Genomic DNA, 18,305 nt, shown 5'->3' on the forward strand with positions numbered 1-18,305 from the left:
CCCAAACCAACCAAATAGACAAAAAACCCCCAACAACAAAACAAACAAAAAACCTATTAGATTGAGGAAGAAGGAATTAGCAAATGGAAAATATATTGCTTTATTGCCTGAGATAGCTAACCATAATGTATAGTAAAGAAACAATAAGCATGTTCTGCTCTTCATCCTTAGGAAAACAGAAGCCTGGCTGTACCTGGTAGGTTGAGTTCTTCTAGTTCAATCACTGAGCGATGGCTGCTATAATAGTCCTTCATTAGCTTCTGTAGGTCTTCTGGTGTCCCTGGTTTGGGCTCTGATTTTGCAAGAACATCAGTAATTTTCTTCTAATATATGAAAGGAAAAACAAAATATAAAGATTTCAGAATGAGATTTGGCTTAGGCTTGTTCCTCTGGCATTGAAACTGCACACACCTTTTGGTGATAGCTGAGTGTGAATGTAAGCTCTAATAAATACACTTAAGAAAATTTCCTGAATACTTCCTGGACATAACTATTATTTAGAAAAAATGAACAGGTGATCTGAAAGGCTTCTTGTGCCTCTTGGTCTATGATTTCTATGAGAACTGAAATTTCTGCATGAGATTGTACAATAGGGTCTTTTCTGTTAAAAGTCAAGAGATTTTGTTGGTATGGAAACCTCTCGTTTACCCTTAAAAAATACCTATCCTTGGAAGAGTAGAATTTTGAGAATTTCTTGCCTAACCTGGTTTTTGAGGTGCCAAGTCTCAGTTTGGATTTCTGGCATTAGAGCTAAACCTGTGGGAGTAATCTGCGTATAGCAGCCTACTGAAAAGAGGACTTTACACCCCTGAGTTTTAAGTCCTGGGAAACTGACAATCTTCAAGTGGTCCTATAGAAAGGAGAAGTGATACTCTAACAGGAAATGCTTTCCCACATCTATTTTGATTTGGATTCATTTGTGTACTTGTGCAGCAATTCTATTCAATGTCTGCAGTGTACTGGTAACACACAACTGTTTATTTCATTTTCATCATAACCTTTCCTTCTCTCTTCCTTCTAATGTTTCACCAAAGATCCAGAAGGAGCCATTCCCCATCCCCCACTACAGTTCCTTTCCTTTAATATCCTCATTTCTACCCACTGCCAAGAATGATCAAGGTTCTGTCAAAGGAATTAACATTTAAAAATATGTCATCAGTGGGCATATTTTAGCATGACCTCAGCCAAGGCTAAAATATCCAGCTAGAGTTCTGACCTTGAGCCACAGAACTTAACACTCCTCAAGGCCATTAGTGTACAAATTATCAAAAAGAAGTTAAAGTCACTTCTTTAAGGACTTGCCAAACCTCAGCCAATTTGGCACCTCCTGTCTTCCTATTTGGCTATTTGTAAGAAAAGAAAAACATGCATGCACACTCTCAGTTTTCTAAAAGCTTGCTGTTAAGTAACTGGTTTGAGTTCATCTTCTTTCCTCTAATCCCAATCATATTTCCTCTGCTGACTACAGCAGTAGACCTTTCTTGGCAGGGAGAGAATTATGCTGCTGTTTTCACAACTGTGATGGAAAGGTGAAAGCCAACCATATTTTCTTAAAGGCTAAGCCATAAAAAAGTTGTATAGGAGCAATAAAGTCTTTTTTATGTTCAGAGGCAAATATTAAAATGGAAGGGGAACTTTTGCCTTAAATTATGGTTCCAAATTTGAGTCAGAAATGCCTTATGCTACCTTCATTTGTTTATTTTTAAAATTAATAGTCTAAGGCATAGGGTCTCAAAATCTGGAATAAGTAGGAAAAGAAGGTCAGTTTTGGGGACAGAACCAGAGGGATCAGGGCAGTGTGGGAGGGAATAGCTCTAGGCTCCTTCTAAGTTAGAAATGCAGATCTGACACCTAACCACAATGAAAACACAGGGTGGATCACAAAGATGTTTGGTGCTCCACAGACTGAAATAGCAATCAGAAGAATTTATTTTCAGCCCCAACAGGAACACATTACTAGTGACCTTGGGGAAGTCACCAAACCTCACTATCTTAACGATCTTAATGATCTCTGTATTTTTTAAGTGGGGACTACAATAGTTATTTCATCAAAGTATGACACATAAACATGTGATGGAAACCACATGGGGCCATATCACCACAAGATATTTTTAATATTACCTTTCTCCTCTTTCTGGTCTTTTTGGCGTCTTCTTTTATTTCCTTTGGTTTTATCAAGAAACATTCTTTAGGCTATAAAGAAACACAAATGAGAAGATGTTCATCTTCACATGATGATGTGTCAATGAATGGTATGAATCCCAATGAATTTTCTGCTCTGCATGTATTCCTCAGAGTACCTTGGTAATATTCTGCAGACTGAGATGCTGGGAGACCCACTGGAGCTTATTATGCAGGAGCAGAGCTGAGAGAATTTGAGAAAGTCAGGAAGTGTGAATGACTTAAGACTGGAAAATCTTTGAACAAATATCAAAATGCCTGAGTGAGTGTATATGTGTGCTGGATATGTGCAGAGCATTAAAGATGGAAGACAGTGGCCAGTTTGTAAAATAGAGGCAAGAAATAGATGTGATTAAAATTATGATGTGGCAAGACAAGCCTTTGACTAGAGTGAATGGAGTTTTCCATGAACTGGCTATGTATGAGCCTGCATTTTCAAGTCACTGGTTCATTATTCTGTATTATCAATTTCTTCCCTCTTTTTCATAAGCACAGAAAATCCAAAGTAGGATATTTTTACTTATGGTTTCATAAAACCAGCTGTACCAAATACTTTTTATAGTGACTACAAAATTAATGTCTCTGCTAATGGTCTGATAACAGTCTCAGCATCACAGCATAAAAAGTAATTTATTTTGCCTGTTGCCTTGACCCCTGAGCACCCTATACAGCTCAATGCTATTTTTATCCTGAGGGTTTTTTTTTTTTTTTTTTTTGAAATTGAAAACAGGAAATTTGGACTAAGACCTTGATTTATAAAATAGAATAACTCAGATTCCATATTTATTGATCATAAGCAAGAATATAAAATGTTTCCTATGCTGGATCTTCAATGCAACATTTTCCAACAGGTTGCCAAGTAAGGTATAAAATGTAAATAAAACATTCTGAGTTTTCCCTTGAAAACTCAGTTTCCATTCCAACTAGAGTGTATTCTATTTAAGCTGGCAAACTACTAACTAAAGCAATCTTGTCTCCACTGGCTCTGTTTAAAATGATCACAGATGAATCTTTCTATTATATGTTCGCAGACAGCCTGCAGATTAGGAAAGCCTATGGCCTCAAATCAGACAGAGAGATATAATACTATATAATTTCTTCAAGACATTAGGCCAAGGACCAGAAGTTTCTAGACTGTTTCAGTTGGTAAAGAAGCAGATTTAAAAGGTTCAGGATTAAAATAACATGGGAGGGGCTAGGGTTGTGGCTCAGTGGTGGAGCACGTGCCTTGAATGTGTGAAGTAAAAATAAATGAGGGTATTGTGTCCATCTACAACTAAAAAAAAATTAAAAAAAATAACATGGGAATCTTGAAATTTTAGCTGCTTCTCACTTAAAAGGAGAAACCTGCAAAGAGCAATTGCATCATAGCAAAAGAAAAGAAAGATATCATAGCTTTTTTAATGTAGAAAGTTAAGCTGTATTGTGGATGGATGTGGATTCATGTCAATTTGATGTTGGTACATGCTAGCAAGAAACTGGGTCAAGGCCACCAATATGTCACAGAAGCTGCCAGATGTTCAGAAGAGTCTAGTTACAGACCAGGCTAATGTTTAGTTCATGCTCCTCCAGCAGAGGCCTGGATATGATTAGCAAATCTCTTAAGGCATATATAATATTTCTTCACCAGTGTCAAGGCTTTTGGGAAGCAGATTTAAAAACCTGTTAAGTTTTCTTATTTAGTATATGGAGATATTCTCTAGGAATATGTTCAATGAGCACATTGAAATTATGCTAGAAAGATGATTAATTCAAACATGACATAAATTCACTTGAAAAATCAGTTCAGCTGTAAAGATATGGATTCATTTAATGATGTTTACTTTATGAGAGACTGGAGAAGAAGATGTGGCAGACTCAGGCCAAACCACTAACAATTTCATAAAATCAATTCCTATAGGATGTGACTTTGACAGTTGACACATAATGTCATTTTTTTTATGGCAATGTCAATATGTAGTTTGAAGAATCATATGTCCCTCAAAGTGTACAAAAAACATGGCCTTGCCAGGCATGGTGGCACATGCCTGTGTAATCCCAGCGGCTCAGGAGGCTGAGGCAGGAAGATCCCAAGTTTAAAGCCAGCCTCAGCAATTGTGAGGCACTAAGCAACTCAGTGGGACCGTGTCTCTAAATAAAATACAAAATAAGGCTAGGGATGTGGCTTCATAGTTGAGTGCCCCTGAGTTTAATCCCTAGTACACAAAATAAAAACAAACAAACAACAACAACAGCAGCCTCTAAGTGAAACAATTGGGGCATATTCTCAATTCCTAAAAATATAAAAAATGGGAGCAGGGGTTATGGCTAAGCAGTAGAGCACTCACCTAGCATGTGTAAGGCACTGGGTTTGATCCTCAGCACCACATAAAAATAAATAAAATAAAATATTGTGTCCAAGTGCAACTAAAAAAAATTAAAAAAATAAAATGGCATGTATGTATGTGATACATTATACATACGATAAATAAAATCAGTTGGAAAAAATATGTGTAAAAAGGCATATCCTTTAAGAATGACTGTCTTGGTTTAACATGAAGAAGCCACCTCCAAATGCCACTGAACAATAAATAAATAAAGGGCACTAAAAAGGCATAAATTTATAAGAACCAAGAAACCAGGAGAAAGGACAGCAGTAGTGGAGAGATTTAAACATTTTGGAAAATGGAAAGTGGTTAGAGTTGGTGGAGGTACTTAGTAGAGAGAGAAAGTTTGCACCGGGACTTCTCAAGAGGTAGAAGATAATTGTGAAAAAATCCAGTACTTTGGATGCCAGGAACTATTGAGAGTGAAGATTGGAAAAGAAAGGGACTTGTTGAAAGTGGATATTGAGAATATTTTGCAACCTCCATCCCCCAATCTCCTACTAGGCTGTACCTCCTACTCTGGCAGCCAAGCAACCATCCCATTACTACTGCCTTTCACCTAGTCCTTCCTGGAAGTACACTGGAGTTTTATTCTCTGGAGAGATAAAGGGGTCCAAGAAGTTTGGCAAGGGAAAAGAGGACAGAAGTTGAGGTTTACCTCCATTTCCTGAATCTGTTCCATGTTTATGTATTTCAGGCAGAAGACTACTTAATTCTTTTCTGGAAAAATGGAATAGCCTCAGAAAAATGATACAAGAAAATCACATTTGGGCTCCTACAGTAAAAATGCAGCTTTTCATTCTATCACACTATCATGGAATACAATAATCTACAAACCCTAGTCATGTTCAAAAACTTCTCACCAAGTATTTAGTGACTCTCTGTGCAATATGAATAGACCACTAAAGTTCATTAGTCATCTATGGAAAGTTTCCAATATGAGAGCAAACAACCAAAGGACAAAACAACCTGGAGGAAAGATGAATGGTACAATGGGACACTTCAAAACAGTTACAATTGCTATTCCCAGAGACAGAATATTTTGCAACCATGAAATAAGAACAAGATGCCATAAAAAATCAGAGAACATGTAAACACTAAAACTTATTTAGAAAGTTGGAATAAAAAATGTAAGAGGAAGGCTTTTAGATAAAAGGTAATCTCCTAGAAAAAGATAAAAATGGGAAGAAAAATATGATGAGAAAATTAGAGAATTCACTCAAAAGATTTAACATTCCAATAAAAGGTATTACTGAAAAATAAATTATATGAAATAAGGAAGAAGTGATCAAGAAATAATACAAGAAAAATTTTCCAGAACTGAAAGAAATTATCTAGAAATTCTATTGAAATCTATTCAAATCCCATTAAATATGCAGTAAATGAATAAGAAAGTATTTCACATGAAGAGCATCAATGTAGAATTTAAGAAAATCATAGATGAAAATAGATTCAAAAAATTTCCCAAAACAAAAATAATATACAAAATACAAAGGATCAGGAAAAATAATGATGTTAAGACCTTTCAACTGTATGAATTGATGCTAGAGCTCAATGGAATGATGCCTTCAAAATTGTGGTAAAGATTATTTGTAAATTAAAAGCTTTTATACCCAACCAAACTATTAATCAAGCATAAGAGTAAGATAGAGACATTTTCAGAAAAATAAGGTCTCAGAAATTTTACTTCCCACTCACAGATATTAAAGGCTATATTCCAGGGGGGAAAAAAAGGCTAAACCAAAACAAAAAAGATGGGATTTACCAAAAAGGGTGTCCAACCCCAGAGAGTATTGAAATGGCATCCTAGAAAATAATTAACTGGTCTCAATTGCTTGATGGACCTAGATAATAGCCAATTTAGAGTGGAAAAAATGACTGATCTATTTGGGTTATGGAAAATATTATTCATAGGCATGTGGAAGAGATGGTGGAACATAAGGAGTCAATTAACAATAGGAAAACACCAAGTCAGGCAAATAAAGAAATGAGAAATGAGTGCCATGAAAATAAATAATTGCATAAGAGAGATGATTATAGCTTCTTTTTTAAAATCAGCATTAAACAACATTTCCATGATGTAATAATAATGTAACAGTGACAACTGCTTTAATTAATATGTGTTGGATATTGTGTTGACTAAGTCAGGCAGCAGATGGAGAAGGAATAGGAGGTGGATGGGTAAAAAAAGAAGATGGGTAAGATAGCTAAGGAGGTTTCCACATAGTGTTGAAGGAGTCACTTGATTATTTCTTGAAACTTATAGTAAAATGCAAAAGAAGGGAGTTAAATTGAGTGTCTGTTAGAAATGAGATCAAGGGTGTAACTGCAAAAACATTTGTTAAGACCTCAGAAAGAGCAATGGTGGTGTCTCAAGTGCAGTAGTTCTCTTTCACCCATGGAGGACGTTTCAAGACCCCTGGTAGATGCTTAAAACTACAGTTTTGTACAGACAGTACAAACCCCTAAAAACGCTTTGTTTCTTTCTTCTATATACCTATGAAAAAGTTTAATTTACAAATTAGGCATAGTAAGGGATTACTTATAACAACTAATAAAATAGAATGAAGCAATATATTGTAATAAAATTTATGCGAAAGTATCTTTTTCTCTCTCTCTCTATTTTTTTTTTGGTGGTGTGGATTGAACCTGGGGTGTTTAACCACTGAGCCACATCTACAGCTCTTTTTAATATTTTATTTAGAGACACAGTTTTGCTGGTGGCTAAGTGCCTGGTTAAGTTACTGAGGCTGGCTTTGTACTTGTGATCCTCCTGCCTCAGCCTCCCAAGCTGCTGGGATTACAGGTATGTGCCACTGCACCTGGTTCTTATCTTACTATATGGTATTTACGTTAATACAATGACTATGATGGAACGAAGTGAGGTGAGTGACGGAGGTCTTGTGATGTAGTGTTAGGCTATTTCCTAAGGCTTACTTGAATACAAGCAGTATGATACCACCTGACAGTCTATCTGATAACCAAAGCAGCTACTAAGTGACTAAGGGGAAGGTAGTATGCACTTGCCCACAATGGGTTTGCCAAACAAAGGGACAATTCACATCTGGAGTGGACAATGATACAGCATGAGATACTAACATTTCATCATTGTAGTCAGAATGGTACACAATTTAAAACTTATGAATGGTTTATTTCTGGTATTTTTCATTTAATTTTTAAAAACATTTATTTTTTAGTTGGACACAATATCATCTTTATTTTATTTATTTATTTTTATGTGGTGCTGAGTATCAAACCCAGGGCCTTGCACGTGTTAGGAGTCTGCTGAACCACAACCCCAGCCCATCATTTAATATTTTTATATTATAAAAATCAAAACTTGGCTAAGTTGGGGGGGGGCTACTATACTATTCAGCCACATAAGAACTTTTTAAAAAATATTATGTGTATGCCTCAGATTTTCTCAAATAATATGTCTTTAGGAAGCTTAAGGGGTTTTATTTCTCAGTTGTCTCAGCAGGGGCTGAAGGCAGAGAAGGGTTTATCTAGCAAGGATTTGTGGACTTGACTTCTGCTTAATGGAATAAGATCCAAGAAGACTGAGAGGTGACTCAAACAGATTTTAAAGGAGTTATGTATGCAGGAATACCACTAGTTTGGCCTGAGAGAGTCAGAAAATAAAATAAAGAGAGCCATTTGGATCCTCAGAATTATGTCAAAAGGCAGGCTGAAGGAGGTGCTCAGTTGCAAATATATGCTATTTTTCACTTTTAAATAATGAGACTAAGGGCAGAACAAAGTACTCAAAGGACGGAACCAAGAGACACGAAAATTACCCTTGGCCTTAAGACTTAATGAAGAAACTCCTAACATTTGCCCTGCTGGACCAATGACTCCTTGTAACTCCTAATTCTCCCTTTTGAAAGAGAGTTATCTATCAGTCAAGGGTATCCTATGTCTGCCCCACCTCTGTGTGTTGTGCGAATGGGGAAAGAATTTTTCTCTTTAGTTTCATAGATTGAGAAGAAACATACTAAAAAATCTAAGCTTAGGGAACCTGCACCTGGACCTGACTTTAAGGATGAGACTATAAAATATAGTAATGGGATAAGACTTTTAGAAGCCATAGAGGGAGTGAATATACTCTGTATATTGGAGGAATATAAATCATTAGAGGTCCGAGGGAAGACTGTGGAAGCTAGAATCCATGACAATTCCCAACTATCCATCTTTTCCTGTGTTCATGCCCCTTTGCATTCGCTCCTCTTGAATACAGTGGATTAAATTCACTGATTTGCTCCTAACAGAATATGTCAGAAGTGATGAGATGTCAACTGTGAGATTAGGTTATAAAAAGACTGTGGTTTCTGTCTTAACTACTCTTGCTTATTCCCTCTAGGATCAGTTGACCTGTGGGAAGCCAGCTGCAATGTTGTGAGACAACCATGTGGAGAGGCTCCCTGAGGGACTGAGGCAAGCCAACAACCACATGAGTAAGCTTCAGGGTGGACTCCCAGTTGATCCTTGCATTCGGCCCACAATTTGACTGGCACTTCATAAAAGATGTAAAGCCAGAAGCAATAAGCTAAACCATGACTGTGACATAACAGAAACTTTGAGATAATACATTTTTTCTGTTTTAAGCTGCTGACTTTTGGACCATTTGTTATGCAAGAAGAGATCAATGCAAAAAATAGAACTGAGATGCTGTCATGGAAAGGAAAAAGGTGAATCAGAGAGTGGATAGGTCATAGTCCCATGTTCTGTTATGAATCAAGAATGATTTTGGAAATAAAGAGTGAAACAAATATGAAATGAGCAATGCTGAAGCGAATTGAAAATATACAGTAGAGAAAGATAAGGAGCAGAAGGGATAAGCTTTCTTGGTAAAGATTTCTCTATGATCTTATTCGATCAACAAAAAGCTAGTTGAAGAAAAAAAAGTCCACTGTGGTTTTTGAGGGGGACGGGATGGGTCATGGAACCACTGAAAGGCTTCTGACATCAGGCAGGCATCAGTGAAAAGTCAAAAAATCCCTTGCAAAGGTTTATATTCTGGGAAACATAATTACAAAGTCACTAGGGCTGGCTCTGAAATGACTGATGTTGAGAAGGAAGAGGGTGATGCAATCTCTGGGAGTAGGGAATTCATCATTTATTTTGGAAGCAATACCTGGGGAAAAAAAAGAACTGCTGGCAAATCTTTATATTCACGTTATTAAGCAGGCCAAGGATACTTATTGAGATGTGAAATGGTTGCTAGAGATGATGTAGTTGTATGGATTTTAAAACTTTTATACAGTTACAAATCTGCTGCTTGAAATACTGGACAGATTATGGGCGTAGACTCAGTTACACATGTGAGGCCCAGTTAGGGCAAAGAAGGGAGCACCATTTATCTAAAAAGATGCTCCATCTTGTGCTATTAAAGCCTGAATGTATATTATAGTTGACAGTACAATGTCAGGTGATTCTTGTATACGTAAGAAGAAAAACTTAAAAAAAAAAAAAAGAATAGCAACCTAAAATCTGAAGAAAGTTAAAAATTTAAACATAGTATAAAATAATTTCTTTTTTTTTTCTATTATAGGAAACATATAGCTGGTCATGTCAGCCAAATAAATTCCTAACACTGTGTTAGATACTATACTGGACACAAAAGAAATCCTGGCCCCAGTGCACTTATGAACCAGCTGGAGACTCAAGCTCTATGTGCATGAACAACTAGAGAAAGGCTCCAGAAAGGATGGTGTGCCTGATAAGAAACTTGGTCTTGTGGTGGGATGAGAACACAGGGGAGCTCACAGAGGAGCCAGAAGGAATATGTGGGTACTCAGGGATGGAGTCAAGAACTCAAAGCTGGAGTTAGGACCCCTGCCCTAAAGGTCAAGGTGGGGGAGCCTTTCAAGGAGGGACCTATGTAGAGAAGGTCAAGAATGGGGCTAAAGAATGGATACTGAGTTACAAGGCTCCAAGAGACCTCTGTAAACAGCAATGTCAGAAAGCTGATGGTTTACCAGCTGGGGCACAGAGTGGAGATGGTATGAGTGGTGAGAAAACTGGGGTACTGGTATAGTCATCCTTCATTATAATCATTTTGTCATTTCACAAATAATGAGTGCCAATTTGGGACAAAATTCTGTGGATGCACAGATAAAGTCTGTCCTTGGGGTGTACCAGGCTGGTGGGGGGGATCCAGATGGACATCACTCATATGAAGCAGAGGAACACAGATTCCCATGTAAATTAAGAGAAAGAAGAATTCTCTGGCTAGGGAAATGAGGAGGGTTGCAAAAAGGGGTTAGAGGATTTTGTATGGCTGACTTGGAGTCTTGAAAGGATTTGGTAGAGAAAGAAATAGAAGGAAGAAGAAGGTGATTAAAAGAGGTAGTAAAACTTTAAGCTTTTGCATTTCCTTTTTTTTTTTGCTCAGCAGAATATTTACAAAGGTATGGGACCAACAAAGCACATGGCAAATCCAATTTTCCAAGCTAACAGAGAAAGAATAGGGAAAAAGGGCAGTGGAAGCAGCAGAATCCTCAGAATCTGCTCCCTGCTAGCTGAGAGAGGACACAATTCCCAGAGCTTGTTCTTTGTACAATGGAGCACCACTGACCAAATAGTGTCACTGTGAAGATGATTTGAGTGAGTCACAGTGTGCCTTGTAGAGTGACTATAGTAATTGCTCAATAAAAGGTCTTTAACACTGTCAAAATCTGAGTAGCCTACGATGGGCAAATGCTCCTAGAACTGAGAAATATATTTAACTTTCTCTTTTCTCATTTTTCTTCTCATTCCTATAGCTACCTTCCACTTATCTCACTTGATAGATAAAGAAGCTATAAAACAGATAGGAATTTAGCAATGCAGATGGTATAATCAGTAAAAAGCCAATAATGATTCAGGCTTGTATGAGTTTATTAATTTAAAGTTATTCTTTTGCCAATAGACCAAAAGAAGTAAGGAAGAAGCAAGGCGAAAATCAAGGGGAGAAAGTAAGGAAAAAGAAAGCCAATAGGGTACAAAGAGTATTTGGAAAAAAGTTCTGCAGATGGATACCAACTAGATCAAAGATCAAAGAAAACATGGTTGTGGTGTGCTTGGTGGGATTAATTAAGACAAAATTAACTCTACCTTGAGGAAGTGCCTTGAAAAGGTAAGGATTTAACTTATAGGTCTTTGAAAGAATGATTAAAACTAAAGCTGGTTTAGGGACTATGAATAAAACATTCAATGGCTGGAGAGAAAACCCAGATGATTACATATTAAATATAGACATCTTTTTATACTCCCTTTCCAACAAAGAAAAATAACAAAATAAAAAAGATGAAGTGTATTTCATTATAATAGTGAATACTTTAGTGATTATTCTTTGACAACCACAGTTTGAAGTATTTAACATGTACTAATTCATTTAATCCCCATGCAGGAAGATGTAATCATTATTATCATTTTACCAAAATGGAGACTGAGGTAGAGAATTTAACTTGCCCATGATCACGTAAGTGGCTAGCGTTGTGGCTCAGTGGCAGAGTACTTGCCTAGTACGTGTGAGGCACTGGGTTTGATCCTCAGCACCACATAAAAATAAATGAATAAAATAAAGGAATTGTGTCCATCTGCAAATAAAAAAATATTTAAAATTGGGATTACATCCCTGTCAATTATAACAAACAAACAAACAAAAAACCACTGTGCAAAATTGTGTTGCACAGTTATCCTCAGCCCAGTCACAAACTCTGAGTGGAGTTACCCTTTTGTGGAACAAATTTAGGACATCAACAGTAAGAATAAGACAAAGAATCATTACTATTAAGAAAATAGTAACTTTGGATGGACAGCAAACAGTTCTTTAAAATTCACATGTGAATTTATCTGTTAAGTTTGAGAGATACAAAATTAGAAAAAGTTACATGGATGTGAGTGGCATTTCAAAGATGAGTCAAGAGATTTAAAAGGCAATAAAAATTAGATCTAGCAAGTAAAGCTGATCCAAATGTCCACTTGGAATAACATGAGGCAGCAAATTTCCTGATAAGAATACATATGACAGACCCTGATGCTGAGTAGAAATAAAACCCCAGGAACTTGCAGGCAGTATGGCTGCTACCATAATCATGCATTGCGTGTCGGGTGATGTTTCATATCTTAATGCTATTTGACTCCTCCTTGAAACTGCCCTCAAAAGAATAAGATTGAATCTTCAGTTTGAAAGTGATATAAAAATCTAAGATACTGTTATTGTGAAATGCATTCATATAGTTAAACGAACACAAATCAAGGGGATGCACACCTTGCAGTTCATAATTATGGAAACATAGCCTTTTTGAAGGCAGAGAAGGTGAAGCTTCCCTCAAATCCCACCACAACTGATAGTAGGGCACAGGAAGTGCTGTAGAAGGGTGGAAGAGGTGATCTCAGAATCCAACAGTGGCAGGTGTCCCAGTGACCATCACCTGTTTGGCTTTCTTTGAGGGGGCAGGAACTGGAGCTGTCTCCTGCTGTGTCATTTCTGTATCTCCTTCTTCACCATCTGATGCATCTAGGAAATACAAAGTTTGAAAATTAGAAAAGTGTCTCTCTCTTTCATACCCTGGTACCTCCTTTCTAGGTAAGGAAATGACCTAAAATGAAGGCAGCGATTTAAGCACTAAGATGTCAGTCTTATTTATAAACTAAAAAAACGAAGATTACCTACCTAGATGCCTAACATTAAAGAATGTTTATTCATGGAATACTCATACAAGGGAACTTTTTGCAGCCTTTGAAAAATGTTTACTAAGAGATTACAATGAAAAAAAGCCATCTTATGATGATAGTACAGAACCACCCTTATTAAGCATTGTTATATGTTTAACAATGGGCTTCATAAATAGAATCTTAAATATCTAATTATCTAATTCTTGTAACTATTGATTTTATAGACATGACCCCACCCTTTCAGATAAGAAAACTGCTGTTTAAAGAAGTTGTTTTAGTTTTTCCATTGCAATGACCAAAAGACCTGACAAGAACATGTAGAGGAGGAAAACATTTTGCATTGTTTTACACATAAGCTTTTGGGGGACACTTCATATATAAACTGTAATAGAAGTGTTTTGTTCCAGGTCACACACCTTGGAGCATAGTTGAGTCTAAAGTCAGACACTGCAAGCGACTGCTCCACTGAGCATCAGACAGTCCTTGATACCTAGGTGTTGGTTGCCAGGAAAATGTTAAGAGACTATGACAAAGGATTATAGCTCATGATAAATTCCAATTTTGAATTCACTTATCTTTCCATAATGGAAAAAGACATTCTTATGATAAGAATCAGGAAAAATAAAAGTTTTCCTATAAAGCTCTCCTGAAAAAACATGGTAACCAGAAGGTTCTTACTTCTTATGATGCCATTACTGCCTTTAAGGTTCTAGTGGTTTCTCCCTTTAGAAAAATTTTTGGTCTTTTTGTTTTTTTGGGTCCCAGGGATAGAACCCAGAGGCGCTTAACCACTACGCCACATCCTCTGCCCTTTTAAATATTTTATTTAGAAACAGGTTCTCCCTAAGTTGCTTAGGGCCTCACTGAATTGCTGAGGCTGGCCTCTAACTCATGATTCTCCTGCCTCAGCCTCTGGAGCCACTGGGATTACAGGCATGTGCCAGTCACTGTGCCTGGCAAATTTTGGTCTTTAAAAGGCTTCATTCATTCTCTTTGGTATCTTCATATATCTCAAAGTGAGTCCAACGTGTAAATTTGTGATCAACTTGGTCAGAATTCATATTTAGGTCAAAATTAGTATGTTTAGTTGGTCAGAGCTTATAAATAGTTGTATACTATGATGCTAGACATTTTGTGTCCAATTGAATGGGTCACAGGGTGTTTAGATACTTGTCAAAAGTTATTTTGGATATTTCTGAGGCTATTTTTGGAGACATTAACATTAAAGCGGATTGACTAAAAAAAGATTACCCTCCATAATATGGGTAGGCATCATTAAATCAGTTGAACAAAAAGGTTGACCCTTCCCTGAGCAACCCCCTCATCCCTGATGGGGATGAGTAAAAAATTCTCAAAATTCCTGTTTTAGCAGTACTGTTGTTCTTTCATATTTAAAATAACACCTTTTATACCTATTTCTGTATCTGTAATTCTGCATTCTTTTTCTTAGAGAGGGCCCCCCAAATTGTGTAAGGTTTAGGCCTCATAAAAACTTAGATTTTTCCTTGGCTAACAACCTCGCTGAACTCATATTTGAGAACAGAATAAAAGAAGCTATGGAAACACACAACCACATGGATAAATTTTCAAAGCATGGTGCTCAGTAAAAGAAGTCAGACTCAATGAGCTATATAATGTATGATTCCATTTATTTAACATTCTGGGAGAGGCATAACTATAGTGACAAAAAACAGGTCTGTAGTTACAGGAGATTAGAGGTGGGGACTTCTTGGTTGCAATGGAAATGTTCTATATCTTGATTGTGGTGGTGGCTCCACTATTGTATGCATTGATCATAACCAAAAACTGTACTGTAAATCTTAATATATGTAAATTATTCCTCAGAAAACATGATAGAAGCTAATTTATAACACTTGTTCAACATCGCACATGTATTGGCAGAGCTGGTATTTGAACCCCAGATATTCTGAGAGTTCATGATATTAATCCAATACTACTACTCTTCCATCAAAACATGCTGCTTACAGTTTCATTAGGTTCCTGTATTCTTCTGCCAAGAGGTCTCTTGGTTGCTTTTATTTTTAAATAATGAATAAGAGTAGAATATAATGCCATGCTTTTTGTTTGCATTCATTGAGATGATCATATTTTTTCCCCTTATAATCTGTTAACATGATGATGCAAGAATAGGTTGACAATGGTAAACCATCCTTGTTATTTCCAGGATAAACCCCAACTGGTTGTGTTATGATTAACAGATTTTTTTCCATCAATGTTTAAAAGTCAGAATGACATAATTTTCTTTTTTAGTATTTCCCTGTCTGCTTTAGGTTTTGAGGTTATAGAATATCTTTCATAAAAGATCTGGGAAATTTCTTCTTTTTAAAATTCTCTGAAATAGTTATATACAGTTGAAATTATATGTTACTTGTTATTTGGTGAAATCTGTCAGTATAACCAGCAAAGTGTATTAGTATTCTTTGTGTGTATGTTTTAAATTAATGCTTCAACGTCGAATGGTTATATGATTATTCATATTTTTCTATCTATTCTTAATTCAGCTTTGGTCAGCATTATTTTTTTGTTAATTGGCTATCTTACATAAATTTTCAAATTTACTGGGAAGAGTTCATCATTATATGTACCTATTTCTCCTTTTCCCTTCATTTTATTTGAATCTTTTTTCTTTTAAAAAATTTTTAAAAAGTACATTTTTAGTTGTTGATAGATCTTTATTTTATTTATTTATATGCAGTGCTGAGAATCGAACCCAGTGCCTCACACATGCCAGGCAAGTGCAGTAACGCTGAGCCACAGCCTCAGTCCTGCATCTTCTTTCTTCTTGCTAGAGAGCTTTCTTTTTCAAAACCAGGTTCTTCATTTATTGATATTTTATATATATATCTATGATTTCATTTATAAGAGTAGAACTTATTTTCTGTATGTTTTCTTTATTGATTTTGTAATATTTTGTGGTTGGGCAATTATTTAGTCCACTAGTGTTTCTGATACAAGCATCAAAACTATACACTCCTTCTTGATATAATTTAAGCTAAATAGCATTTTTATTATCATTGAATTGTAAATGCGTTAAAGTTTCTGAAGTTTTCGGCTTGAGCTGCCCAGTAAAATACTACAGACTGGTTTAAATGAGAGATAATTATTTTCTTATGGTTCTGGAGGCTGGAAGTTGAGATGGGGGGTACCAACATAGTCAGGTTCTGGTGAAGACTTTCTTCCTGGCTTGCTGACAGCTGCCTTCTCACTGTGTCTTCACATGGTAGACAGAGTGAACCAGCTCTCTGGTGTGTCCTCATAAACGTACATATTTTATCCTGGGGGCCACATCCTTATGACCTCATCTAATCTCATTACCTCCCCAAAGCCTTATCTCCAAATACCATCACACTGATTATTAGGGGAATACAAATATTTAGTTCATAATGTTTTCCCTTACAACTTTTCTTAAGAATTGTAATGCATTCTACTGTCATTTATTTTTTAAAAAATCAATAAAAATAAATTTTCTGGGAAAACTGGATTATCTTCACATTTGTATAATTGCCTGTTTATCTCCCAAGAAGTATATTTTTAGATTTCTAAACATATTTTAAAAAGTCATCCTTTTGTTGCATTGTGGTTAGAAAACAATGAAAAGAAAAGTGGCCTATATATTCTTTAAATTTTTTTTTTTTTTAAATTGTAGATGGACACAATGCGGTGCTGAGGATCGAACCCAGTGCCTTACATGTGCCAGGCAGGTGCTCTACCACTGAGTTACAAACCCAGGTCCTGCATATGGATTCGCCCTACATATGGATTCTTTATCACTTGTCAAGACTTGCTTCATTGTCCAGCACAGGAATTTGGCAAACTTTTTGGGTAAAGGACCATATAATATGTAGATGTTGGGTTTGCAGAGCAATAAGGCCACTGTTGTTATGGTTGAACTCTGCTGTTGTGCTGTGAGGCAGCCTTGGGCAATGGATGTAGATGGTAATGGCTTTGTACTGATACATTTAATTTATAGAAACTCATCCTGGTTTGATTTGGCCCCTGTGCCATAGGACATAATGAATTTTTAAAAATGTCTCAGGGTTTTTGAAAACCCTGAGATTCCAAATTATGATCATAGACAAACTTGTTATGTTTTTTGAAATCTGTTCTGTTTATGATTTTTTTGTGCTTTATCAGTTAAAAGGTATGTATTAACATCTTCTCATTTTGAATTTGTCCATGTTTTCTAGTAATTCTACATATTTCATTATTATATCTGGCACATGCAAGTTCAAATGGTGAAGGCTTCCTGCTGAATTGTTCCTTTTATCATTTTGTTCTGATTGTTTTAAAAAATTTCATCTAGTTTAATTTAGTTCAATTTCACTTTGAGGGGGTCGTTCTTCTCTATTTTTAGAAGTGGTCATTTGTTTTCTGGGAAAGCAATGCTATACAATCTGAAAAAGTAATGCTGGATACACAGCTGTACTTAAACAGTCTAAAGTGTTTTGCTAAAATTACTCATCCCTAGGAGCCAGAATGTTTTATTTGGCTAGGAGAACCAGGACTGGGAACTACTCTTCAAGAACCCTGTTCCCAGCTCATTAAGAGACTCCCACCAGCATTACTGAGAAAGAACACAATTCCCACATCGAAAGAACAGGGCCCTGAGACTGAACTCTGTGAAGGCCACAAGGCCATGCTAGTAACACAGAGCATAGGGGAGGACATGCAGTGAGAAGCCTGGCCATGGAAGAAGTGGCTCATGATTGAACTCGACCTTTACTAACAGGTTGTGCAGTGGAGGAAGGAAGCTGTTTCTTCATTGTTCTGTTCACTTTGCAAAATAATTACTAGTTATACCTTGACTAAAACAGAAGGTTTTTATAATCCATTCGGCCCCCCCCGAAAAGAATCACAATGACTGTAAGTGTATTTCTCACTCTAATTTTCAGAACACCCGCTCTCTATTCTTGTTGTCTCTGTTTTTATCAGAATCTTACCTCTAACCTCTAAAATTCAGCTCAAGTTTCACCTCTGTGAAGACTCCAAATGCAGAAACAAGATTATCTGAGGGCTAAAATGCAGCAAGCAGTTGCAACTTTCAATGAGAAAGGAAAATGAAGAGAAAAGGTGATC

General features: G+C 36.4%; 1 protein-coding gene across 3 annotated transcripts in view; it reads right to left on the reverse strand.

The window, feature by feature from the left end:
• The window catches only part of Cmss1 (cms1 ribosomal small subunit homolog), a 319,308-nt gene that overhangs the window by 15,204 nt on the left and 285,799 nt on the right, over nt 1–18,305 (reverse strand). For 2 of the 3 annotated variants that reach the window (XM_076868985.2, XM_076868986.2), the window contains exons 2-4: nt 12,965–13,050; nt 2,122–2,193; nt 194–323 (exon numbers count right to left, since the gene is read on the reverse strand). In XM_076868985.2, the coding sequence (XP_076725100.1) occupies nt 194–323; nt 2,122–2,193; nt 12,965–13,050 (288 nt within the window). Of the gene's footprint in view, nt 1–193; nt 324–2,121; nt 2,194–12,801; nt 12,941–12,964; nt 13,051–18,305 lie in introns of those variants that run through there. The other variant, XM_076868987.2, reaches the window with a different exon arrangement.

The sequence above is a fragment of the Callospermophilus lateralis genome, chromosome 10 (genome assembly GCF_048772815.1).
Source record: "Callospermophilus lateralis isolate mCalLat2 chromosome 10, mCalLat2.hap1, whole genome shotgun sequence".
In the NCBI taxonomy this organism is placed as follows: domain Eukaryota; kingdom Metazoa; phylum Chordata; class Mammalia; order Rodentia; family Sciuridae; genus Callospermophilus; species Callospermophilus lateralis.